Source organism: Budorcas taxicolor, chromosome 11 (genome assembly GCF_023091745.1).
Source record: "Budorcas taxicolor isolate Tak-1 chromosome 11, Takin1.1, whole genome shotgun sequence".
NCBI lineage: Eukaryota > Metazoa > Chordata > Mammalia > Artiodactyla > Bovidae > Budorcas > Budorcas taxicolor.
In genome coordinates this window covers 49,735,843-49,761,684 of record NC_068920.1, presented here as the reverse complement: position 1 = coordinate 49,761,684, position 25,842 = coordinate 49,735,843, and the positions used below count along the sequence as shown (strand labels likewise).

At 50.9% G+C, this 25,842-nt stretch overlaps 2 protein-coding genes across 2 annotated transcripts; one reads left to right on the top strand and one right to left on the bottom strand.

The window, feature by feature from the left end:
• Nucleotides 1-10,171: 10,171 nt before the first annotated feature.
• CLPSL2 (colipase like 2) lies at nt 10,172-12,557 on the top strand. The gene is made up of 4 exons (XM_052649164.1): nt 10,172-10,258; nt 10,427-10,483; nt 10,994-11,116; nt 12,462-12,557. Exons 1-4 carry the CDS (start codon nt 10,172-10,174, stop codon nt 12,555-12,557), a joined length of 363 nt encoding a protein of 120 aa, XP_052505124.1.
• Nucleotides 12,558-22,360: 9,803 nt separating this feature from the next.
• On the bottom strand, nt 22,361-24,615 carry CLPS (colipase). The gene is made up of 3 exons (XM_052649165.1): nt 24,532-24,615; nt 22,913-23,035; nt 22,361-22,492 (listed from the first exon to the last, which is right to left on the bottom strand). The coding sequence occupies exons 1-3, from the start codon at nt 24,613-24,615 to the stop codon at nt 22,361-22,363; spliced, it is 339 nt and encodes a 112-aa protein (XP_052505125.1).
• Nucleotides 24,616-25,842: the final 1,227 nt, after the last annotated feature.

Here is a 25,842-nt window from a genome sequence, read left to right as displayed (position 1 = left end):
CTCTCCAGTTCTTTTCCTAACAATTTAAAACATCGATAAGAGCTTCTTATCTCTCGGAGGAATTTGGGAGCCATCTTGACTTGGTGCTTCTGATTCAGTCAAGCTGTTCTTGAGGTCAAGTTACATTGGCCAGGCTTGCAGTCATCTGAAGACTTGACTGGGGCTGGAGGGTGACTTCCAAGAAGCCCACTCACGTGGCTGGCAAGTTGGTGCTGGCAGCTAGCATGAGGCCTCAGTTTGTCTACACATGGGCATCTTCACAAGGATGCTTGAGCATCCTTGTGACATAGAAGGTGGCTTCTCCTAGAGTGAATCATCCAAGAGAGAACAGGGCAAAAGCTGCTGTGCCTTTTCTGGCCTAACTTCAGAAGTCATACATTATCACTTTCACCATCTTCTATTTGTTAGAAGTGAGTCTCTAGGTCCAGTTCACATTCAAGACAAGGGGAGTTAGGTCACTTTGTGAGTATTTAAAAGCCATCACAGGGTGACCTAACAGAAGGAAATCCAAAAAGAGTGGATATATGTATGTGTATAGCTGATTCACTTTGCTGTACAGCAGAAACTAATACATTGTTAAGCACCTATATGCCAATTTAAAAAAAAAGAAAAAACCTGCCTTGTTGGCATCCATCAACAAGGACTAGGGAATCCCCTGGCAGTCCAATGGTTAGGATATAGTGCTTTCACTGCCATGAAAGTGAATATGTTAGTCGCTTAGTCGTGTCTGACTCTTTGCGACCCCATGGACTATAGCCTGCCAGGCTCCTCTGTCCATGGTATTCTCCAGGCAAGAATACTGGAGTGGGTTGCCATTCTCTTCTCCAGGGGATCTTCCAGACCCAGGAATCAAACTCAGGTCTCCTCCACTGCAGGCAGATCCTTTATCGTCTGAGCCATCTGAGTTCACTGCTGGGTTCAATCCCTGAGATCTGAGAAGTAACGTCCCACAAGCTGCAAGGTGCCACAAAAAAAGACAAAACAAAAATCAACCAGGACTAATCCACACTCAGCAGTTAGATGTGCCTGTTTTCCCTCTGGGAGGTTCTCTGCCAAAGAGAAGAGAAAGTTCACACCAATGAACACCACCCTATCTATCCCATCCTTCAGTCTGACTTCCAGCTGGTTAGCTTCTTTCCTTTCCTGCAGAGTTATTTTATCTTTGGGCAATTATTTCTCCAAAGAAGCATCTCTTTCCATCTTTCAATTGATTCTAAGAAGACTTCAGAGAAGAGATGGGCTTGAATGAGATCTGGAGAGAGGGAAGAGCTTTCCAGGGTGGGAAACTATTATACTTGAAATTTTACCAAAAGGGAAATCAGAGTTTCCTCTGATGGAATTACGAGATGGGCTGGGGTGTGCTGGTAGATGGTATTTGGCCAGGCAAACTGCCAATTACTCCTGTAACTGGTTTCCTGAAGGAGACGTGTGACAGACAGAGATGAGGTAACGCCAAACCCCACTGGATTGCTTCCAGCAGGATCCCAACACAGGGTCTCAAGCAAACAGGGCTGGAGTCCTCAGCTTTATCTTAAGACTTAAAACAGAGCCTCTCTTCTCTAAACACACATGTTACCACTGCTCTTGTGTAATTTCCTCCCCTTGAATGTGATCTGGACCTGGTGTCTTGCTTCTTACCAGTAGGATATGGCTGTCAGGCTTCACCTTGCAGGCCTGCAAGTCTTGTGATTGCCTAGCCTCATGAGTGAAGAAAGAGCTTGGAGACAGTAACAGAGAGATAGGGCATCTTACATGTGTGGAACGAAACATCCTGGAGCAACATCCCACCATTACAGCAGAGACCAGGCAGAACACGACAGCCATCTTTGCTACTTGGGGAAGAATGAGGCAACTAGTTATAGGGGGATTGACATCAGGTTGACTCATCCATTAGTTACCAGGGAAACCATCAGCTGGGGCATGACCCTCATAGCCGCTCAGATTAACGACCATCACAAGGAAGGTATTTCCCTTAATAAACTAGCAGGTGGGATTAGATCAGCCACTAGCTGGGGGCAGGGGCAAGCACGTTCATGCAAGTAGGATGCAGGTGAAACAGGGTCTGGCTGAGCAGGAGATGTACAAAGACCAAGAGTGGCCTGACTATGCAATGGCCAAGTGAGGAACTGTTACTTTAAAGATCAGATTACAGGGACTTCCCTGGTGATATAGTGACTGAAACTCCATGCTCCCAATGTAGGGGGCCTGGGTTTGATCCCTAATCAGGGAACTAGATCCCACATGCTGAAACTAAGAGTTTGCATGCCGCACTGAAGATCCTGTGTGTCACAACAAACATTGAAGATCCCACATGCCACAGCCAAAAAAAGATATTAGATTACAAAACACTGACTTCCATCTTGCTTCCATTCTCCTTTTTCTTTCACTGGTTTGTGCTGATGAAGCCAATGGCTGTGTTGTGAGCTATCCTATGGAAAGGACAGCCAACAGCCTGTGAAGAACTGAAGTTGTCGGTCCAACAACCTGCAAGGAACTGAAATCTGCCAACCACCACCTGTGTAAACTTGGAAGTAGCTCCACTCCCAGTGGGGTCTGAAGGTGACTGCATCCCCTGCCGACACCTTGATGGCAACCTGTGAAGAGACCCAGAGCCAGGGGACCCAGCCAAGTTGTGACTGCATTCCTGACACAGAAATCTGTGCAGTAATAAATGATGTGTTAAGCCACTAACTTTTGGGGTAATTCATTATGCAACAGTAAGTTACGAATGCAACAAGTGACTCTTCCAAGAGTCTTGCCACTGGTTCATTCCTTCCACTCAAGGATGAGAACAAAAATCACCAATACCACACTCAAGTGTGAGACTTTTAATGCCCATGACCCCCGCCCACAAGTAACTATGGCCATTCAAATGTCCTGGGACACAACACCGTTTCCTTTGAGAGAAAAAAGAAGTGGGTAGAGAGAGCTTTTACCCTCCATGATACCTGCTTCCATGGAGCCAAAGGGTGAACCAAAATGCCATCCTGGAAGGTCCCTTTTTTCCTCTCAGCTGTCCTTCCTTCCTGCTAACCCCAGAGATTCTCAGTCACTGGCATCTTACAACACCTCGTTTCCTTGAGCTGGGCCGAGGACTCCCATAGCTGAAACTAAGTAGTGCCTGTCTTTCTTTAAAGTAGGAGGGAAAAGTTAAAAGGTATTTTTTTCACCTAAATGTTTGGCACCTGCTATAGCTTATCTGCCAATGAGTAACAGATTTCAAAATGAATGAGCAAGGCGCAAACAAATAGTAATAGAAAAACATAGAAATGTGATTTATTAAAATAGTTTACAAGTCATTGTTCAAGATACAGTGACCTAGATACATACAATAGAGTAAAAGGAGGGAAGGAAGGCAGAGAAAGAGAGCCGAGTTCATGAACTTGGGTCCCATCTCTGGCATTTCCTGGTGTTCTATGAGAGCACTGAAGGCACCAGGGTGTCGAGGCTGCCAGAGCGAGTGTGGGAACCTCAGCTACTTCCAAGGCAGTGAGCTGGTTCCCAAGATCTGATCTCTGGATGGAGCCTCAGGGAAAATTCCCAAGGCTGGGGGCACCATCACTGGAAAGCAGGGAGGAGGTGCTATGTAACAGATCCTGTCTCCTAAGACTAGAAACCATCAAGGTTAACTGCCCAGCTCTAGTGTTATACTCTGGGCACATGGCTGGCAAACTTTTTTTATTTCCAAGGGTTGTATGTAAATTGTGAGCCACTGTGGCCCAACCCTGTTGGTCTAGATTGACAAAGAATGACAAAGGGAAATGAATCCTTATTGGAGGGCCTCTCCACTCTCATATCACTCTGGGTACTTGTATTCTGGGAGGGGGAGGGTGCTGGAGTCAAATGTGAGTCCAGGAGACAGGACATAGAATGGAGATTGCATGGTTAAGATTAGACAGAGCTCTGTGAGTATAACATATGGAAGAAAGCATGCTGCTGCTAAGTCGCTTCAGTCGTGTCTGACTCTGTGCAACCCCATAGACGGTAGCCCACCAGGCTCCCTCGTCCCTGGGATTCTCCAGGCAAGAACACTGGAGTGAGTTGCCATTTCCCTCTCCAATGCAGCACAGTGAAAAGTGAAAGTGAAGTCGCTCAGTCGTGCCTGAGTCTTTGCGACCCCGTGGACTGCAGCCTACCAGGCTCCTCCATCCATGGGATTTTCCAGGCAAGAGTACTGGAGTGGAGTGCCATTGCCTTCTCCAATTAGAAAGCATACTCCCTGGCAAATACACACATACACACACACATATACACACACATACTTTAGACTGTGGCCCATGTCTGATTTTTACCCGGGCACATGGCTTCCTAGAGTAGACACTGCATCCCAGTTTTTCTTGCAGCTGGGCTCAGTCATGTGAACAAGACTGACTGATGGAGTGGAGAGTATTAAAGCAAGCAGTCAGGCCCTCCCACACCCACTCTCATCCTTCACTTCATACCTGAAATATGAACAGGTTATAAGGCAATCTTTGACCAGGCTGATGAAGAGAATGACTGTAGATGCCAGAGCAGTGAAAATAAAGCAGCCTGGACCGCTGAGACCATGAGACCCCATTTTCGCCTTGGACTGCATATGCTTGGCATGTTATGGGAAAGAGAAATAAACTTCTGTTTTACAGCAAGCCATTGGTTCCATGGTTTCTTTTGCTGCAGCCTATCTGTATATCCTACAGCTCTGTCTTGGTAAATGAAATTCTGCTATTAGTAATTTACTTGTTTCATAATTTTCTTATTAGACAAATATTTTTCAAGCTTTGAGTGCCTTTTCTGTATCCTGGACCCAGGGCATTAGTTCAGTAAAGACTGACAACGGCACAGAACAGAGGGAGCATTCTCTATGGACTGCGGCTGGAAGGAAATGACAAGGGAGCAGGAAGTGGAAGCTCACCTTTCCGAGAGTGCACCAGGGTGGGTGTGCAAGTTGGTGAGGGAGAAGGTTGTGAGGCATGGGATCTCCCTAACAAATTCCTGGCGGGGGTCGGGGTGGGGAGGCGGGCAAAACCCCTGATCAATGGAGATGTGACTTAAATTGAAAAAAAAAAAGTTAAATATATATGAAAGAGAAGCAGGGAGTTCCCTGGTGGTCCAGTGGTTAGAACTCTGTGCTTTCACTGCCAAGGTCATGGGTTCAATCCCTGGTCAGGGAACTAATATAATCTAAGCTGCATGACATGGCCAAAAAAAGAGAGAGACAGAGAAGCACAGAAATAAAAAGCATAGGTTGACATTCAAAGTGATCTGCAGCTGTAAACATTGAAAAGTTTTCTTATAGAGAGAAATCGACCTCCACCCCATTCAAGTAACCTGTGCCACATCCAGACATTCTGTCCCAGCGGTGGCTGCTGTAGATTGACTTGTTTCGGCCTTTGTTTCACCTCCTCCCTGGACCTTAGGGCTGGAAATGTGGGAGACATTTTTCTTCTTTTAGGGCCCTGACAGATAGAGCAAATACAAGTAATATTTTTTGATGGCAGCTTCCTGATTCTGAGAGCACAGCTAAGGTGTGTGTTTTCTGGGGCCCACAGTCACAGCAATGGCCTCCTGACTCCCATCCTGCTAATGGTGGCAGAGTCGGCAGCTTCCTTGGCAGGTCAGTTTTTAAATAAATTTTATTCCAGGAAGTTCAGCCTAGATTCTACCCCTCAAACCCTTTTGAAGACTTTATAAGCCCTTAGTTGCCATATTATATCCCTTTCTGCTTAAAATAGGCACGGTGGTGTCTGTTATCTGCAACTGAACTCTGATGATGAAGTGCCTAACATAGAGTAAGTGTCGCTAAAATGTTTGTTGAATGAGTGAATGAATGGGCAATGGAGGCTGCCGAGGTATCTACAGTGGGTTGGGCAGTCAAACTAATTGGACTCAATACGGGCATAAGTGGGCAGTGAAATCAGTTTGGAATTCTGATCGATATTTTTAATTTTTTTTAATTTTTTAAACTTCTTATTTTGTATTGGGGTATAGCCAATTAACAAACAATATTTTTATATTTTCAGTTTCAGATGAACAGTTAAGGGACTCAGCCATACATATGCATGTACCCATTCTTCCCCAAACTCCCCTCCCACCCAGGTTCCCACATAACTGAGCAGTTCCATGTTCTATGCTATGTGCTGTGGCCCTTGTTGGTTATGCATTTTAAATATAGCAGTGTGTACATGTCCATCTCAAACTCCCTGTCCCTTCTCCCATCCTTCCCCCCAGCAACGATAAGTTTCTAATCGACATTCTGAAAAGATGAAATAGAATAGAAAATCTCAGAGCAGATCACATATAGTAAATGTTGGTATTCTTTTGTGAAACTTGTTTCATACACATGTACACGTTACATATGTATATACACACACACGTTTGCAGTGATAGTAATCCAAATATTCAACAACCAACATGACAGAGTCAGTCAGTTGGAATGGATGCCAACAATATCTACTAATTCTCTGAATACCAGTATAAAAATATCTTTGTAGTAAAAGAAAAAAAAAAGATTGAAACCCGGTGGTCTATGGAACATTCCTTACAGCTTTTGGTGGGGGTAGGAGGCAGTGGGCACATGTTTCTGAGGACCCTTCCGTAGGCACTGCCCCTGGCTAGAGAAACTTAACCATGATAGATTTCTCCATCTGGAGGCACAGCAATCCTCTTGCCCACCAACATCCATTCCCATCCCAAGCCCCCATGTCCCTGCCTCTGGGAATCTGCTCTGACCAGGCTTCACAAAGTCCCTCCAGTAACAGTCCCTGGCCCCCTGGCCACACTGCTTGACCCAACTGGGGCCAGTTGAGTCTTTTAGGGTTTTGTATAATGGGTGCTGAGGATCTGTGAGAATATTGTTATGGAAACCAACAGAAAGATGCAGGGAAGGAGAAGACACTGGAGGGCGTCTGAGGATGGAAGAATGGATGGGAAGGGGGAGGGGGGCTGGTTGCAGGGGTGGGAGAACAGAGGACCACCAGCCAGGCCCTTCCTGCCCCCTTCTCCTCATATGAGACTGGGCTGCCCAGGTTTGGGTCCTGGCCAAAGGGTAGAGCTGGAGCCACTCTCACGGGTCACGTGTCCCAGGGACCCTAGTAATCTGGTGCCCACCCCCTCACACTGCACATGTGTCTTGGATTTGTGCTTGTGACCAGTGCCGGCTGGATTTGGGAAACAAGCCATTGGTGCAAAAGAAAGAGCACAGGACTTGGAGTCAGGAGCCCGAGTCCAGCCCTGGGGAAGTCCCTTCTGTCTCTGGGCCTCAGTTTCCTCACCTTAAAATGGAGGCACTAGTGGGACTTCCCTGGTGGCTCAGATTCCACTGCAGAGGGTGCAGGTTCAATCTCTGGTCAGGGAACTAAGATCCCACATGCTGTGAGGCATGGCCAAACAAAATAATAATTTTTTAAAATGAAGGCTCTATCAACTAGACTTGAAAAAAATTAAAAAAGAAAAAACCCCAAAGTTTCTGAACCAGTCTCTGAGGCTAATGCAGTCCCGTGCCTTAAAAAAAATTTTTTTTTTTTTTTTTTTGTAGAGAATTTAGAATTTCAGGGGCTTACCTCCCCCTCGGGGCCTTCAATAAGCCTCTCTGAGGTTCCTGGGCCTCGGATCAAGAATTCCAACCTGCCAATCCTGACACACAGTCACTGGTCTCTTGCCCCCAGATTAGTCCCTTTCCTGAGCAGAGATACTATTTACTTATTATCAACCACTCACAAGGCAGGGCCAAATACCTCAGGGAAGTAGGTGACTCCACACGAAGAATTATTACACCCTGGTGCCCCTCTTGGGTTCACAATGAGCTTTATAGACAGGAAAAAAAGGATGACAGAAATTCCTTTAAGGGACAAAGACTTCTGGCTGCCCACAGCAGTGGGGCATGGGGAGAGCTTGACCTCAGGAGCTAGAACGCCCTGGGTTGATATCTTGTCTTGTGACTTAACTGTTATTTGGGCAAATTATTTTACCTTGAGCCTTTGGGTTCTTCACCTGTAAAACGGGCAGCAGAAACGATAGTAGACGCTAACGCTTCTAGGACTTGGATTTCCCAGCCTCCCTTGCAGAAGGTCGGGGTCACGTGACTTGTTGTGGCCAATGGTGTGCGTGGAAGAGGCAGCTGTCAGGCCTGGCCGAGGCACTGAGGTGTCCATGTACCTGCTCCTCCTCTCTCTCCCTTCCTCCATAAGGACCCTGGGGGCCAGTCTTCCAGATGATGTGGCTATGAGATGGAAGAGTCTTCCTGCCCCATATCAAAACTTACATGCCTGATAAGTAATGCATGATTGTGCCAAGCCACTGAAATGTCAAGAGTTCTCTGTTATGACAGACTGTGGTAATTACCGTGACTGATACAGGGAGGGCTGACAGAGATCTTGGACACAAACCCCTCTGAGGTCAGTGGGGGCCATTCTTCTTAAAGAAAAGACCTAAACCCTCTATAATAGCTCACATTGCCACAGTAAAACACCATAGTCTGGCCTAGACGACAGACGTTTATCTCTCACCCGCTGGAGGCTAAAAATCCAGGTTAAGGGTGGTCCGGTTCTGGTGAGAATTCTTTCTGGCTGGCAGACAGCTGCCTTCTCACGGGGTCCTCACATGGCAGAGAGAAAGAGACAGTAAGCTCTCTGGGGTCCATTCTCATGAGGGTGCTAATCCCATCCTGAGGGGACCCTCATGGCTTCATCTAACCCTGATTATGTCCCAAAGGCCCCACCCCAAAATCTCATCACACTGGGGGATAGGGTGTCAACTTAAGAACTTGGGGGAGAGGGGAATGACTCAGTCTATGGCACGCCATCAAGTCAGAGCTCCTCAGATCGTAAGGGCCAAATTTTACATGTATTTTTAAAATGTTATTAATTTATTTACTGTTGTCTGTGCTGAGTCTTCCTTGCCTCGCACAGGTGTTCTCTGGTTGCAGAGTGGGGGCTGCTCTCTAGGGGCGGTGCGTGGGCTCCTCACTGCGGTGACTTTTCTTGCTGCCGAGCACAGGGTCTAGGGAGCCGGCTCAGTGGTTGTGGTGCTCGGCTTAGTAGCTGCCCTGCGGCATGTGGGATCTTCTCCAAGCGGGGATCGAACCTGTGACCGTGCATTGATAGGTGGATTCTTAACCACTGGACCACTGGGGAAATCCAGGAGCCAAATTTTAAAAGCAAAGAAGCAGCCCAGGGTGAGACGAGGTGGGAGTTTCATCCAGAGGGAAGAGACAAAACAAGTCTGCCTCCCCCAGGGCCCATGATTGCTGCCAGCAGCTCTCCCCAAAGAACCCTCCTTTTCCTTCCCAGTCTTCCGGTCCTCCATCCTGCCCTCATACCAAGGTGGCTGAGTCACATACGATTCACAGATTCTTAGACACTTCATCAACTTCTTAGAACTGGGAGACCTCTAGGTCTTAGAGGTCATCTTCTCTTGGCTCCTGATTCTTACAGACCACATGTCTGGGCCTGGAGAGGGTGTGGGAAACACAGAGGTCCAGGCTGGCTTGTCCAAAACATAGGGTAGGCCAGGAGGCAGTTTGGTGCAGCAAAGGCAGAGAGAGAGAGTCCGAATATCAAGAAGCCAGCTGTTTTCATTTCAGCATATAAATTTTGCATAATTTTGCAAGATAAAGTCTTAGTTTACAGTTTTAAGTTTTTACTTGTAAGTATTTCACACGGAGAAGGCAATGGCACCCCACTCCTGTACTCTTGCCTGGAAAATCCCATGGATGGAGGAGCCTGGTGGGCTGCAGTCCGTGGGGTCACGAAGAGACGGACACGACTGAGCAACTTCACTTTCACTTTTCACTTTCATGCATTGGAAAAGGAAATGGCAACCCACTCCAGTGTTCTTGCCTGGAGAATCCCAGGGACGGGGGAGCCTGGTGGGCTGCCGTCTGTGGGGTTGCACAGAGTCGGACACGACTGACGCGACTCGGCCGCATTATACACGGAAGGCCCCAGGGCCCGGAAAATCCGATCATCTGGCCCAGAGTCTCATTCTTTTCCGCGGGCCGGAAGCTTCCTGGGAGCTAGAACGGGTTTCCGCGGGGTTTGGCCTCGGCTCTCGAGCGGCCTGTGACCATTAACTCCCTCACCCTCCGCCTCCAGCCCAGGGCGGCCGCGGGGGCACCGGTCACGAGGCCGCCAAGGGGTTTCTCCCCACCGCCCCTCGGCTTCGCGGAGCCGCCGCTCCTCTGCCTCCCAAGCCTATGGCCTTGGCCATCGCGCTCCTCCTCTCGGGGGTCCTGCTCCCCTGCTGGGGAGAGTTCGCGCTCTTTAAAAAGGGGTCTACAAAGGTGAGCCAAGAGACGTTTCAAACCTTCCGTTCTAGCCGAGGGCGGTGGCCGGGGCATCACTCTCCATCTAGAAGGGGCCAGTTGGGCTTGGAGAGAGAAGAGAGGGATGGGGCCGGGGTTGCGGGAAAGGGGGGAGGGGACCACCCCCTCCTGGGGATTTCTTCTCAGGCTGGAAGCTTGGTGTGCTCCCAAAGGACTTGCTTCACCTCCCTAGTGGCTCTGGAGGTAAAAGAAAGTGGCCTTATAACCAGCAGCATCCTCCCCCTCCCCCGCCTAGCCCCCTCCCCCTGCCCCCTCTGGGACACTCAGTCCTGCCGCCCCGTCATGCCCTGCACACCTGCCCTAGCGTCTGCCCCTCTCTGTGCCCTTCTAGGCACTCAGCTCTTTCCTCCTTTCCCTTCCTCGTCTTTCTCTCCACCCCATTCTCTGTCCCTTCCCCATCCCCCACTAAAGTGTGATGGGGAGTATTTGGTCCTTCCACACAGGTGACCCTTTGGGACCCACAGAGGTGAGGGGGTCCCCAGGAAAGAAGAAGCAGAGGGAAAAGTCCTAACTTCCCCCTTCCTCTCCCCTGCTCCTCTGAGTGCAGTGCGGGGTGGGATGTGGGGGTGAACGTCTTTAGGACTTTTCTCTTTCTGGATCCGTGGGGTTTTGACAGTGTCAGGGGACCCCCGCCCCCCCACAACACACACACACATGGCCGGAGAGCTGGTGACTTAGGGGTTGTCCCCACAGGCGAACGGGGCTAGGTGCTCCCACCACTCTGAATGTTTCAGTGACTGCTGTCTCGTCAACTTGGACTCCGGTGGCGCCTTCTGTGCCCCTCGGGCCAGAATAACCATGACGTGCTTGCCCCAGGTGAGACCCTGCCCCCGCGGGGCAGCCCCTGCTGGTGTGTAGGGTGGGGATGGTTCAAAAACCCCACATGGCTGCACCTGCTTTTTTTCACCCTTTGCTTGAAGCGTCCTTTCCCCCTTCTCTACCTGGCAAACTCCTGGTCGCCCTGCAATGCACCTCCAGGCGCCTCCTCCAAGAACCCTTCCCTCCTTGGAACTCGCATACCCTCGGGACCCACACCCTCAGCACAGCATGTACCTCCCTGATCTGCCTGCCTTCTGTCTGCCGCCACCACTGGTCAGAGCTCTGCAAGAGCAGGATTAAAGCATATTCACTTTGGAACCCCTTACCCCCCAGCTTAGTGCCTGCACATAGTAGTTGCTCAACAAACGTTTATCGCATGAATGAGTATCTCTACTCTAACATCACTGCCACAGAGCAGGTGGGAAAAGACCTCCCAATCCATCCCTACCACGCTGCCGCAATGACTGAATTTCTTGAGAGGAGCTGCCCAGGCAGGTCGACAGTTTTGGGACTGGATTTGAATTTAAACCCTGCCTTTACCAACCCCTGTCTTTGTGACCCTAGACAGATCATTTCTGTTTGCTGAGCCTTAGTTTTCTCATCTGTAAAATGGGACTAAGGTGCCCACCCAACCAGCTTGTTGGGAAAAGTATGTGATCCTGGCAATGACGGTGCTCAGTGAAGCATGGTTGTTATCAGCTGGTGGAAGCAGTGAGCAGAACGCACAGTATGTCTCGTCCTTGCTTGCCTTTTTTCTGGCCCGGGGCCCAAACCTTTCTAGGGAGGCTGGGCTCAGTCTCCATCTCTGTGTCTGGAGAACTGCCAGTGCTCCGGGAGACAGCCAGGTCCCTCCTGTGGCCTAACTCCACAGCTAAAGTAGCCAGAGGGTCTTTTCATTATGGGCACTTAATCTACTTTGTTTTGTTTAATTCCCTCAATGACAAATGGGGTTACTATTATTTCCTTAAAAAAAAAATATTTGTTTGACTGCACTAGGTCTAAAGATCCCGGCATGGGGGAATCTTTAGTTCTGGCATGTGAACTCTTAGCTGCAGCATTTGGGATCTAGTTCCCTGACCAGGGATCTGGGCCCCTGCATTGGGAGCTCAGAGTCTTAGCCACTGGACCACCAGGGAAGTCCCTTAGTATTCCCATTTGACAGATGAGGGAACTAAGACAAAGACGCTTGCCTGAGGTCACAATGTTATGAGCTGTAGAGCTGTCAGACCTCAAGTCTGTCTCACTCCATCACTTGGGCTCTTGCTTCTGCTCCCCAAGAAGTGTATGTCTCCTTCTTCCCTGCTCCTTGGTGGCTTTCAGCTCTCTCACCCATTTTCTGCAGACCAGGAGCGCCATCAACATCGTATGTCCCTGCCGAGTAGGCCTGAATTGCATACACAAGGACCCAGACTGTAGCCGTCGGTGCCGTTTGATTTAGAGGAGGATGCAGTCTGGTCACTAACACCCTCCTCCCGCCCCTCCTTGAGGGGACTCATCTTGCTCAAAAGACATTAAAGTCACTTCTGGCTCTGGTGTCTGTCTGTGCTTCCTGGGAGAGGGAACCGGATAGGGACTGTTCTGAAAGAAGAGACATGATAGAGCTTCCCATGGTTTGGCCCTGTCTGGAAGCCTGGTGGTCTCAGGGGGAAACTGTGGGAAGGAGTGGGCTCGTGGGGGTGTAGTTGCTGGGAGAGGGAAAAGGGATGGATTGGCATTTGGGGATTAGCAGATGCAAACTTGGAGAAGGCAATGGCACCCCACTCCAGTACTCTTGCCTGGAAAATCCCATGGACGGAGGAGCCTGGAAGGCTGTAGTCCATGGGGTCGCGAAGCGTCTGACATGACTGAGCGACTTCACTTTCACTTTTCGCTTTCATGCATTGGAGAAAGCAATGGCACCCCACTCCAGTACTCTTGCCTGGAAAACCCCATGGCCGGAGAAGCCTGGTAGGCTGCAGTTGGAGAAGGACATGGCAGCCCACTCCAGTGTTCTTGCCTGGAGAATCCCAGGGACGGGGGAGCCTGGTGGGCTGCTGTCTATGGGGTCGCACAGAGTCAGACACGACTGAAGCGACTCAGCAGCAGCAGCAGCAGATGCGAACTATTATGTATAGAACAAGCAACAAGGTCCTACTGCATAGCTCAGGGACCCTATCCTGTGATAAACCAAAACAGAAAAGAATATGAAAAAAGAATGCATATGATATACAGCTGCCTCACTTGGCCGTGCAGCAGAAATTAACACAGCGTGGGGCATCAACGATACTTCAATCAAATACATGTTTAAAAATAAACAAACTGAGGCTCACAGAGCTACATGACTTACCCAAGTCTCACCATGGTGTATTTTCTGCTGCAAGCATCCCAAAAATAAAACAATTGCGACTGGTCTGGATGCCGAGGGAATTCGCTGGTGGTCAGAACTGCAAGGGCAGTAGCAGGTTGGCCTCGGGTCTGGTTGAATTCGGTAGCTCCCTGGCCCTCTGGCTGGATTCCTTCCCAGGAGCTGTAAAAGTTCCAGGTGTCACGTAATAATAACAGTTAAGATTTATCAAGCACTTACTATGTTCCAGACACTGTGCAATGTGTTTTCTTATCTGTATCAACTCATCTTATTGTCACAACAAAGTTATAGTCGGTACTATAATAATTATCCCTAGTTTAAGAATAGGCCGTTGAGGCTCAGAGTATCCTTCTTTAAGTTTCCGAGTAGGGGTGGGGCTGGGGTTGAACCCCAGGCTGTCTTGCTCCACAGGGCAGGGTCTTAACCACAAATCCACCTCACATATGGAGAAATCAGGCTCCCCAGGGAAAGGAAACATCTGTGTCACAATTCTCAGCAAACATCCTAAGACTGATTCTAGTTGGATTCGTCCGCTTAGTCGGCATACTCAACCCTGACCCACTCTCCTGAGTCAGACTGGAACGCTGAGTCTCTACCTCAACCCCAGTTCAGTCTGCCTCGGGGTCACCTTGCCCTGGACCCACTCACCACTCCTCATTTGACATAAACACAGTGTAATTCAGAGATCCTTTGCATCACCCCGAGATCATAAATGTCTTTTCTCCTATCTCATTATATCTCAATCATTCCCCTCATGTCACCAAAATATTTTTTAAAACAGCAATGACTTGCTACTATGTATAAAATAGATAACTAAGGAGGACCTACTGTATAGCACAAGAAACTCTACTCAACGCTCTGTGGTGACCTCAATAGGAAGGAAATTCAAAAAAGAGGTGATATATAGATACATATAGCTGATTCACTTTGCAGCATAGTAGAATCTAACACAACATTGTAAAGCAACTATTCTCCAATAAAAATTAAAAAACAAAAAATGCAGTAGTGACTGCCTAATTTTATTTTATATGTGGACCATATCTGCTTAACTATTTCCCTATGAATAGACAATAAGATCACTTCCAAGTCCAAACCATCTGTGTTCTGTAGGACATAAATTTATGGCTGCAAAAGCAAAATCCTGTTCTAATGATGGCTTCAGCAAGGTGGATGCTTTGCCTCTCGCCTGGAGGTTGGGGGGAGGCTGGCTGAGGCTCTGCTGGGAGAGGTCATGCGCCCCCACCTCCTTCCACCTTCTTGCTCAGTCATCTGCTGCTCTGTTTCCTTCCGTTTTCCCCCTTAATTTTTTACAACACGACACACATGGCAACGTCATATTGATATAGCACCTTGGCATAAGAGTAGAAGGGTCTTGGGGCCCTAAAGAGGCTCTCCTGAGGGCAGAAGGCACCCACATCTCCAGACACACTAGTTGGGACGCTCTGTCTCAAATCGTTTCTTTCCTTCTATAGTCACAGATAGCGCACCACCGCACCTGCTGGGTCCACCTTCCAGTTAGACGAGAGGAGGGAGAGGGGCAGCAGGCAGCTCACCCTTCCTAAAAGGGCAGCAGGAATTACTTTCACTTACAACCCTCTAGGCAAAAGTTGGTGAACCACTAGTTCACCTAGTGGCTCGGATGATAAAGAATCTGCCTGCAGTGTGGGAGACCTGGGTTCGATCTCTGGGTCAGGAAGATGCCCTGGAGAAGGAAATGGCAATCCACTCCAGTATTCTTGCCTGGAAAACTCCATGGAGAGAGGAGCCTGGATGACTACAGTCCATGGAGTCACAAAGAATCAGACAAGACTGAGCGACTAACACATTCACTTTCAGGCAAAAGTTAGTCACTTGGCTGCAGCTGGCTGCAAGGGAGGCTGGGAAATGTAGTTTTCATCTGGACATCCATGTGCCCAGCTAAAGCTTGCGGGGTTACGTTATTAAAGGACAAAAGGAGAATGTATAGTGGGAGCAATTTGCTGTCACAAAACCCTTTATTATTATTTTAATAAGCCAGGAGAGCTTGGCTCCCAGGACCCAGAGCTAATGACTGTTGCTGCTGCTGCTGCTGCTGCTAAGTCACTTCAGTCATGTCCGACTCTGTGCGACCCCATAGACAGCAGCCCATCAGGCTCCGCCATCCCTGGGATTCTCCAGGCAAGAATACTGGAGTGGGTTGCCATTTCCTTCTCCAATGCATGAAAGTGAAAAGTGAAAGTGAAGTTGCTCAGTCGCGACCCCATGGACTGCAGCCCACCAGGCTCCTCCATCCATGGGATTCTCCAGGCAAGAGCACTGGAGTGGGGTACCATTGCCTTAGGCAGCTCTAATCAGGTTGTTTTGTTGTTGATTTGTAGTTCTTCATTTATTTTGGATAGTCACTCCTTATTGGACATATCATTTGCAAATATCTTCTCCCATTTTCAGTATGTTGTCTTTTCATTTTTTTGATGTTTTCCTTTGCTGTGCATAAGTTTTTATCTGCTATAGTCCCATTTGTTTATTTTTGCTTTTGTTTCCCTTGCCTGAAGAGTCACAACTATTAATAGAAAGATACTGCAAAGACCAGTGCAAACACTTGTCTATGTTTTCTTCTACAATTTTATGGTTTCAGGTAGGAAGACTTCTTTGGGGGAGGGGCATGCTGTGTGGCTTGCAGGATCTTAGTTCCCTGACCAGGAAAGGAACTCATGCCCCTTACAAGGAAAGCATGGAGTCCTAACTGACAGATGGGTAGGGAAGCCCCAAGGAAGACTCCATTTTTGATTGGCCAATGATATCTTTTGAGCCTTCACACCCCTTTTGCCCCACATCTAGGCCAGCCGATAACAGCCCCCCTCCCTCCCTTGGTGCTGGTGGGAGATGCAAACTACACAAACCCAAGCCTGCTTGGGGGACCCGCACCCTGGCCCCGTCTCCCAGCTGCAGTGAAAGTCAAAGCCACCCAGCCTTCCGTCTTTACCACTCAGACCCCCGTGCACCTGGCCTGCTGTCCCCGGAAAGGTCCATTATTTGAGTGGTAAGCCTTTTCATGCTGTTTTGATATATGTGACATCATCCATTCCAACATCCAAATCAGTTCTGGGTGGGGGTTGATTTCATCCTCCAAGAGGCACCCAGAGAACCTGGATCGCTCAATCGCTTTTCAGAAACTATGACTTCAGGTTCTGCGGTTCTCGTTCCCTTCCACGGCTGGGTGACCAGGGGACACTCTGTGGCTGGGAGAGGCCTGAATGGCTAAGTCACCACATGGGGGATGGTGGCCCTGGAGAATGTCCTGATTCACAGCTGACTTTGCACAAGCAAGAAACCCACTTGTGTTGTATTAAGCCTCTATGCCTCCTGGGTGGTCTGTTTCCGCAGCATTTCCTTTCCTGCCATGATTATTGTGTTAGAACGTCTCTTGCCCATCTGCCCGCAGCATTACCACCTGTTTCCACTCTCAAGACTCCGGCACTCTGTTCTGATTATCCGCCGCCAGACCCACTCCCAGTTTGTGTGTTCTGAGCTTATAATCCTGTGCTTACCGAGAAGGCCTACAGAAATGTGTTCAGGTGACCACACTTTCACAGGAGAGGGAGTTACTGACATTCTCATTGACGGTCTCTGGAGGAAGGGAGTGGAAAGATAAAAACCAGAGTCTAATCTTCTGTTATTTGATAGCTTTGTGACTTTGGGAGGTTTGGCAACTTCTCTGGGCCTTAGTCACCTCATCTGTGAAACAGATATTCAAATAACAAATGTTATTTGTTAACAATAATATTCAATCAGATAGGATGACAGAGTCTTTTGAAATCATTCTGAGACCTTCTAACGGTATAGATAATGACAACAGCTTCTATTGATTGGGTGCCTACTCTATGCATAGTACAATACCTGCTATTTAAGCATTGCATTGTTCCTGTGATGTACTGTTATTATGTCCTGTTTTGCAGATGGGGAAACTGAGGTTCAAAGAGGTTAAGAAGTCTGCCAAAAGCACACAGCCAGTAGATAGCAGAGCTATCTGAATCCAGATCTATCTTGCTGGTGCAGAGCCCGAGCGCATGGACTGGCTACTCTGCCAGCAGCAAGACAAGCACAGCAAACGGTCCAGGAAGCAGCAGCGGCTCCTGGGGAACATCTGCTTCATCCCCACTGCTTGGTCCTCTGTCCCTTCGGTCTGGGAGCTGGCACTGTTGGCCTCTCCCTCTCAAGCCCAGGACTGGGCATTCATACCTCATTACTACCCACCAGGCCTCAGTCACGTGGAAGATGCAGGGTTTTTAGCTGGAACATAAAGGCGGCTGTTCCTGGTCCTCCACTTCCTCCTCTCCTTTTTCTTCCTCCTCACCAGGGAGGAAATCAAAAGTTTGGGAGGGAACCTAGAGGGTACACTGTCTACCACTATCCTAAGACTCTGTTTGGGAGGGGTGGGTGGACCCAGAGGCTTCTGTGGGTGAAAGGCAGAAGCTGGAGGGCAGCAGGGAGTGCTGGGTGTTTGGGGGGACAAAGAAAGCTCATCTGGATCATGGGAGCCCTGCTGGGGCACCGCTGGTGGCCTTGCAGCGGTGAACTCATCAGAGCACTCCTTCCCAAGCTCGCGCGCATCTGGTAAGAGACACAGACGTTCGTCTCCCCTCACGTTTTATTGAGCACTTAGTGCATATAAAGGATTTTGCTAGGTGCTAGCGATAGGTCTGTGCACAAGACACCAAAATCCTTGCCCTGGGAGAGCTGACATTCTATTGTAGGGGGTAAATAAGTAAAATATTAATATATTCCACATGATCAACATCTGAGGACAAAAAAAAAAAAAAGGAAGGGGCTTCAGGAGTTGTGCTGTGAGGAGAGGGTATTCAGGGAAGACCTTACGAACCATGGGAAATGTAAGCAAAGATCCAAAGGGAGTGAATGAGGATTAGTCACTCAGTCGTGTCCGACTCTGCGACTCCATGGACTGTAGCCTGCCAGGCTCCTTTGTCTTTGGGATTCTCCAGGCAAGAATACTGGAGTGGGTCGCCGTTTCCTTCTCCAGGGGAATCTTCCCAACCCAGGGACTGGACCCACACGGCAGGCAAATTCTTTACCATCTGAGCCACCAGGCCTTTCCTAAAGGGAGCCAGGCAGGCAGAAGGAGTTGCCCAGGTGGAGGAACAGCCAGGGCAGAAGTCTGGAGGAGGGAGCTTGCCTGGCATATTCAGGAACAGCAAAGAGGAGTGAGAGAGAATGGAAATGCCAGGAGAAGAGGTTAGAGAGGTCGAAGGAACACAGTGTTCTCCTTCATTCAGCAGTTCTGCCCTCAGCACCTGCTGTGTGTGAGGACTTTAGAAATAGAACTGTGATCGTGAGAGCAAAAATCACTGCCCTCCTTCAGTTGAGGGGGGGATAGAAAAACTTAAAAACAGGATAAAGAAGATAAATTCAGAGTCATGTATGTTGTGAACACGGCAAACCCGGGTGACGGGCCTGCTCCGGCTGGGTGTCAGGGAGGCGGCCAGACAGGGCTCCCGGGGCGGGGCACGCAGAGCAGGGCAGGCAGTTGTTGGTTTTGTTCCCAGCTGGAGCCCCAGGGCCTGCACACAGTAGGCGCTCAGTATTTGCTCCTTGAAAGACTACTGACATTGTCGGACAGAGGGCTAATGGATGGCAGTGATAATGTCATAAGCCCCAGCCCTGGGGACCGTTGACGTGTGAGCGTGTGCACGTCTGGGGGGTGCAGGTGACATTTTGTGCGGCAGGCAGGTGGGTCTGGCCGACTCCTGTGCACCAGGGGAGAAGTCATCTATTTGGGGGACCCTGTGGGCAAACCTTCCGAAACTGCTTAGTCCCCTCTAGGAACAGGTCAGGCCCCACAGACACCTTGTGTGCCCTGAACCCCATCCACACAGATGCCCCTGGGGCCTGAGAGACTGCCCAGCCTGGCAGGTGGGGAGGGGGCAGTGTGGGAGAAGGAGGCAGGCCAGGCCATCTCCCTGCACGACACGGGGGAGATTTGCTTCCAGAAGAAGGGGTGCAAGAGCAGGTGCTGCCGCTGGTCTGCTGGGAACTGTGAGTTGTACTGCACCGTAAGGGGGTCCGAGGACAGGATGTGTACCCAGGGGTGGGTGTCGGGGCCTCAGGGGAGCTGAGGGGGAGAGACCCACGGAAGGTGGAACTGGAGCGCACCCAGGGGCCAGGGGAAGGAGGGAGGGGTAGATGGGCGGAAGTGATCCGGGAATCCTCTGCTGGGGGAGTCTTTGGACAGACCCAAGGTGGGTTCCCCCACCCAGGGGCGTGGAATCCTGGATGGTGGGGCAGGGATGGGGCGCGGTGATGTTTGTTTTTCTAACATGGGTTCCCATTCTCCGGGGGTCTTCTCAGCAGACTCTGAAGTAGCACGGTCAATGGCACAGTTTAGGTCTGGCCCTAATCCTGGTCTACCTCGGCCTTCACCACCCTCATCCCAATCCCCAGGAGTTCTGCTGTGGCTTCCTGGGAGGAAGTGGGCTGAGAGAGGAACTGAGTGTGCTGGAGAGGGGAGTTGATTGACCCATGAGAAGATTTAAGGAGAGGAGAGGGGGCCCCCTCTGTGTTCATCCACTTAGGACTGGCAGGTGGGATAACAGGGGAAAGGCAATGCCAGGGGTGGAGTGAGGAGGGCACTGTGCAAACCTAGAGGTCAGCCTGGAGGAGGTGACCAGAGGCACAGACTCAGAGCAGCTGGGCGAGAAGGTCCTTTATGCCCAGGCTCCTCTGTGGTGCACAAGTCGAGGGCCCCTGAGCTGGACTGTGGTGAAGGTGGGAGGCTGCCCCCAGAGCAGCCCTCAAGGCCGAGGTCAAAGTGTCGCCTTTCCCTGGCATTCCTCAGCCTGGATAACAGGTATCCCTGCCAGCTGGACCTGACTTGTGTATTTCCAAAGAATCAGAAATAGTTTAAAGTCATCTACAGCCATTGTAAGAAAATTGAAAAAAAGAAGCCAGCTAAGAAAGGTTTCTTCTAATGATTGCTCTTTGTTGCCTCCTCCCACTTCTCCACCTACTCCTGTGCCACCCAGAACTGTGTGTTCCTTTCCCTGGTTCCCAGAGCCTCCCCCAAGGGGGAGGGGCAAGGAGGGAGAGATGATGCACTGTCACTGAGACAAAAAGCTTGCAATGTGTGCTGGCGGCCATTGCCCCCCTTCCTTGCTAAACTCCAACATTGTTTGGGCAGGCCACATGCCCAGCTCTGGAGCAGGATTGTAAGTAGCCTAAGCCAGTTGCGGCAATCCCATTCTCTTTGCCCAATACTTGCTTTTCCAGCCTCCCTTGCAGCTAGCGGTGGCCAGGTGACCCAGCTGTAGCTGTGTAGATATGGAGACGTCAGCCTGGAAATATTAGGGGAAGATAAGAAGGTACCCTGGGAGAGGCACTCTGTCCTTACCCCCTCCCCCACCCAGCCTCTGTCCCCAGGGTTTCTAACTGAGCAGATGGTGAGAGGATCTGATGTTAGGAGCCCCTGTGAAGGCATTTACTGAGAGAAGCTGGCACCCAAACACATGCCAACACTTCCATCTCCAGACTTCTTCATGCCTGAGAAATATATGCCCCCTTTGTTTGTGCCATGATTACTTGGGCTTTTGTTACTCACAGCTGAATCCAGACTTATCGCATAAACCTAATGGTTACTCTTGAGGATTCATTATCCCAGAACTACAGAATCCCAGGGTGGGCAGAGCACCTGTTTCATTCAGCTCACCCTCCCCCGTTTATGTGAATCTCCTTTCCAGCATCATCACTGAGGGTCACTGACATTCCACTTGCACATCTGAGTGCCTAGCATCCCAAGACTCTCTAAGGAAGCCCAGGTTTGATGGCTCCAGTGGGTATAAGGTTTTTATATTAAGTCAAAACTAAATTCCTTTTGAAAGTGAAAGTGATAATCGCTCAGTCGTGCCTGACTCTTTGCGACCCCATGGACTGTGGCCCACCAGGCTCCTCTGTCCATGGGATTCTCCAGGCAAGAACACTGGAGTAGGTTGCCATTCCCTTCTCCAGGCGATCTTCCTGACCAAGGGATTGAACCCCAGTCTCCTGCATTTGCAGGCAGATTCTTTACTGTCTGAGCCACCAGGGAAGCCCTTTCCTTTTAATTCCACCTATTTGTCTTAGTGTGAGTAACTGGGAAAGAATAGGAAATTGTAGAAAGGGTTGGCGGTGGAGTTGGATGGATTTAGTGCCAACTTTTTCTAATTACATAACATTGAGCAAGTTACTTAACAACTCTGAACCTTAGTTTCTTTTATCTATACAGTGGAGACAATGAGTTCTCCTTCCCATCCAAGGCCATTGTGAGAATTTGCTGGCCACAGTGTAAGCCCGCAGCAATTGTTCGTGATCTGACTCTTTTTAACACAGATTGTGTCAGCTAGCTGTCACCTCTGAGAGTTTGGCCCAGGAAAGGAGTGAGAGACCAGGAGAAGGGACTGGTAAGTTTTGATGCAGGGCAAAGAATATGGGCCATTATAACTCCCCAACAGAGATGTGTGTGTGTGCGCGTGTGTGTGTGTGTGCACGCGTGTCTGCCTGCCTGAGAACTTGGGGAGCAAGGAGGGCCTCCCAGGGAGCTGCGATGCTCCTCAGAAATAGAGAGGTTCCCAGCCTGACTGGGCTTGTTTCACAACCTTGTCTCCAGCCTGTCAGCCTCGTTCTGTCTGCCCCCCGCCAACCCGTTCCTCCTTTTCAGATGACATGTGCCTGATGTGCAAGAAGCTTGATGAAACAGCAAGGAAGACGCTGACTCAGCAAGAGTATCCAGGTGACTGGGGAAGGTTTGCAAGAGGGGCTTTAATTGCCAAGAACCCAGTTAGAAGGTGGAGGTGCCCGTCGAGGCGGTGGCTGGCCAGGGGCGGGTCCTGGTGGAGGAGCGTCCTGGGGTGTGCTGGCCTGGGTGAGCTTGCTTACTCTGTGGCACGTCCGAGATCAAGGCAGATGCCGAAGTTGGTGTTGGTGATGGAGCCCACGATGGTCTTGTCACCGTTGCAGGTCAGGCCCCGCTCACAGGGACACTTGTAGTAAACCCCATAGAGCGTCTGCAGAGACAGGGTGGCTGTGGGGGCCACCTGCCCCAGATGGCGCTTCTCCTTTGTGCCTCCTCGGGGGGTGCGGGGGCTGTGGCGGGCCTGGAGGACCTGGGTCCTGCTCTCCACTGTGTGGCTCACTTGCTCTTACTAACTTGATCTCGCTGAGGAGCCTCTGTTTACCCATCCATGAAATAGGGACAACACCTCGCTGCCCCGCCCATGTCACCGGTCAGATGTGAGGCTCAAGAGAGTGGATGGGATGGGAAAAGGCTTTGAAGTGTGCTGACCTCCCTTCACCTTCAGCATTCGGTGTCCGGACTGACCCTCTTCCCTGAGCCCACACCCAAGCCTCGAGGGCCCTCCCCCCACTGAGCTGTACCCCTGCAGCTGTCTCCTCCGCCCCCCAACACCCTGCCCCCCGGCACTCACAAAGGCGGAGCACTCGCTGTTCTCGCTGGCCTTGGGTGCACAGCGAGCCAGGCTCAGGCCGTCCTCCCGGTGGCAGCACTTGCTGTTGCACTGGGCACTGTTCAGGCAGAGCTCGCCCTCATCCTGCCAGGGGGCAGCCGGTCAGCCCAGCCTCCTCCCTTTGGTCCCCTGTCCATACAGACCCACAACTCACCACCCACTACTGCCAACAGGGCCTCACACCATGGTGGGCTGGTATGAAGGAATCCAACCCCTGGGGCTGGAGGCCTCTGCCCACCCCGACCCCTTGACCCACTCGCGTGAGATGCAGGCAGTGTGGCATCATGAAAGTAGCCCTGGGTGGGGACAGGGCGCCCAACTCCTCAGACCGGCTGCGCTACCAGCTCCCTAGGTGAACCCTGGGCCCATCGCTGCCCCCTCTATGCCTCAGTGTTCCCATCTGGAATGGTCGCCTGTGGCCCCCAAACGGGGTCTCCAAATCTCTCTGGGTCCCCCAGTCCTTTGAGGAGCCTGTGAAAGTTGAGGACCATCTCCCGGGAAACTCCTCCCTCCACAGACTCTTACAGGTAATTGCAGGGGCTTCCCAGCCCCTCTGAACCCATGTCTGGCCCTGAGTTAAGAACCTGCAAACTGGGTTCCTAATCCAAAGGGCTCTTGCAGTGCCCTCTTGTGAAAAGGCCACGTGGACAGTGGGGAGAGCCTGGATCTGGAGCCTGCCAGCTGGTCGCCAGTCCCTGATCAAGGCTTTCCAGCTGTGTGACCTCAGGCAGGAGACTTAACCTTCCTCTAAGTCAGCTTTCCATGTGAAGACGGGATTAATCATAATAGTACCTATCTCACGTGGTTCTTTGTGTGTGTGTGTACGCGCATGTGTGCACATGCACACGTTGTGTTGCTTCCGTCGTGTCTGACTCTTTGCGACCCCTCTGGACTATAGCCCACCAGGCTCCTGTGTCCCTGGGATTCTCCAGGCAAGGATACTGGAGTGGGTTGCCATGCCCTCCTCCAGGGGATCTTCCCGACCCAGGGATCGAAACTGCGTCTCATACATCTCCTGCATTGGCAGGCGGGTTCTTTACCACCGGCACCACCGGGGAAGCTCCATGTGGTTCTTACAAGGACTAAATAAGTAAGCAATCCTGAGGCATTTAGAGCTGGACTGGTCAGTGTAGGTCAGAAGCCAGAATCACTGGGAAGCTTTTTAAACTACTGGATCTTCTGAGTCAGGGTTTCCAGGATGAGAGCCCAACACTCTGGATTTTTCTTTTTTCTTGCCTCACTTCACGGCTTGTGGGATCTTAGTTCCCCAACCAGGGACTGAACCTGTGCCCTCAGGAGTGAAAATGCAGAGTCCTAACCACTGGACCTCTAAGGTTCCGCTCTGGATTTTTATCAAGTTCCCTCAGCCGGGTTGAACCATGCTCTGAGCATGCTCCACGCTGATTGGCCTTCTCTGGGGCCCTGGGGAAGGGGCAACGGCGACAGGGGGTGGGCAGTCAAGCAACAGATGTTTTACCTCCCAGCTCTTGGGCAGCTGACCCACCAGGGGTCAAAAAGCCAAGCTTAAAAAATATCCCGCATGGGGGCCCAGATACCGCCTGCCTGGAAGAGCCTCTTACCAGGTTGATTATGATTCCCCGGGGGTCGGGAACCGCATAGGCTACGGCGAGGGCAACGAGCAGAAGGACAAGGACCTTTTCCATGATGAGCGGGCACAGCTGGTGTAGGTCGCAGCCGGCAGGTCAGGTCAGGTGGCAAAAGACGGAGCCAGAGGGGGTGGTGGGGCTATAAAAGAGGCCTCGTGCACATGTGACCCGCCTTCCCAGTCCCACAGGGCCTGACGTGGGCAGAGGCCCAGCTGTGGCCAGCCTGCTGGGGTGGGGTCCTGATAAGCTACTGGGTGCCACCTGGCACCCCTACCTTTTGTGTGAGTGTGTGTGTGTGTGTATGTGTGTGTTGGGGGTGGTGTGATGTGGCGGCCTGGCTAAGAGAGGGGACCCAGGGGCACCTTTGCCTGTAGGAGTTATTAGCTGGGCAAGTTACCAGTTCTGTTTCAGTCTCCTTATCTGTCAACTGGTAAGAGTTGTGAGCATTAAGTGATTTAACATGTTATACACAAACTACCTATAGCCTGGAACAGGGCTCCGCGCACGAGCAGCGCATGTTAGCTGCAGCACCTGCTCACTGCTCTTATTCACCTCTGGTGCCTTGAGCTCCCTGGCAGGGCTGGGACTCGGGTGAGGCAACAGAGATACCTAGAGTGTGAGCACCTCCTTTAACTTTTCTTCCTAGAGCCCTCTCTTGCCTCACCGAGTCTGGGTCCTGCTTTTGACCCCACCCAAACCCAGGTATGTGGCAGTATCGGGCTCAGGCGAGGAGGGGTCTCAGGCCCCCTTGGGCTTTTCTGGCAGGCCCAGGAGCCTGGGGCTGGCCGGCTCTGTGGCCGCTGGCAGGGGGGATTCCGCCTCGCTCTGGGCGTCCTGTCCTGGGTGTCCCACCCCCCAACCCGCCCACTGGGGGACGCCTGCAGGAATGATTCCGGGACTCTCAGGAGGTCCTTCTCCAACAACTCTCTCCCGCTTCCTGTCCACTGCACTTAATATCTGCAGCCAGCATCAAAGACTCGCCCCTTTCGATAAAGCTTCCACTCTTCTGCTCGCCCTGTCCCCTACCCAAGGCCACGTGTGTGCCTGAGCAGTTGTTAGTCCTGGCTGAGGATGAAAAGGTCCCTTTGGCCTCTGCTGGCCCGGGGTGAAGGCTGGGAAGGGCACAGCTGCCTGAGTGTGCTCAGGTGTGGGACAGAGCGGCTTTCCCTGGAGGGCTGGCCATTGTGGCAGAGCACCCCTCCCCCACCCCAGGAAGTGGAAGACAGCCAACTTGGGGAGGCCCCAGACTGGGGTGCCTTAATCCAGACAGACTTGACTTCAAAA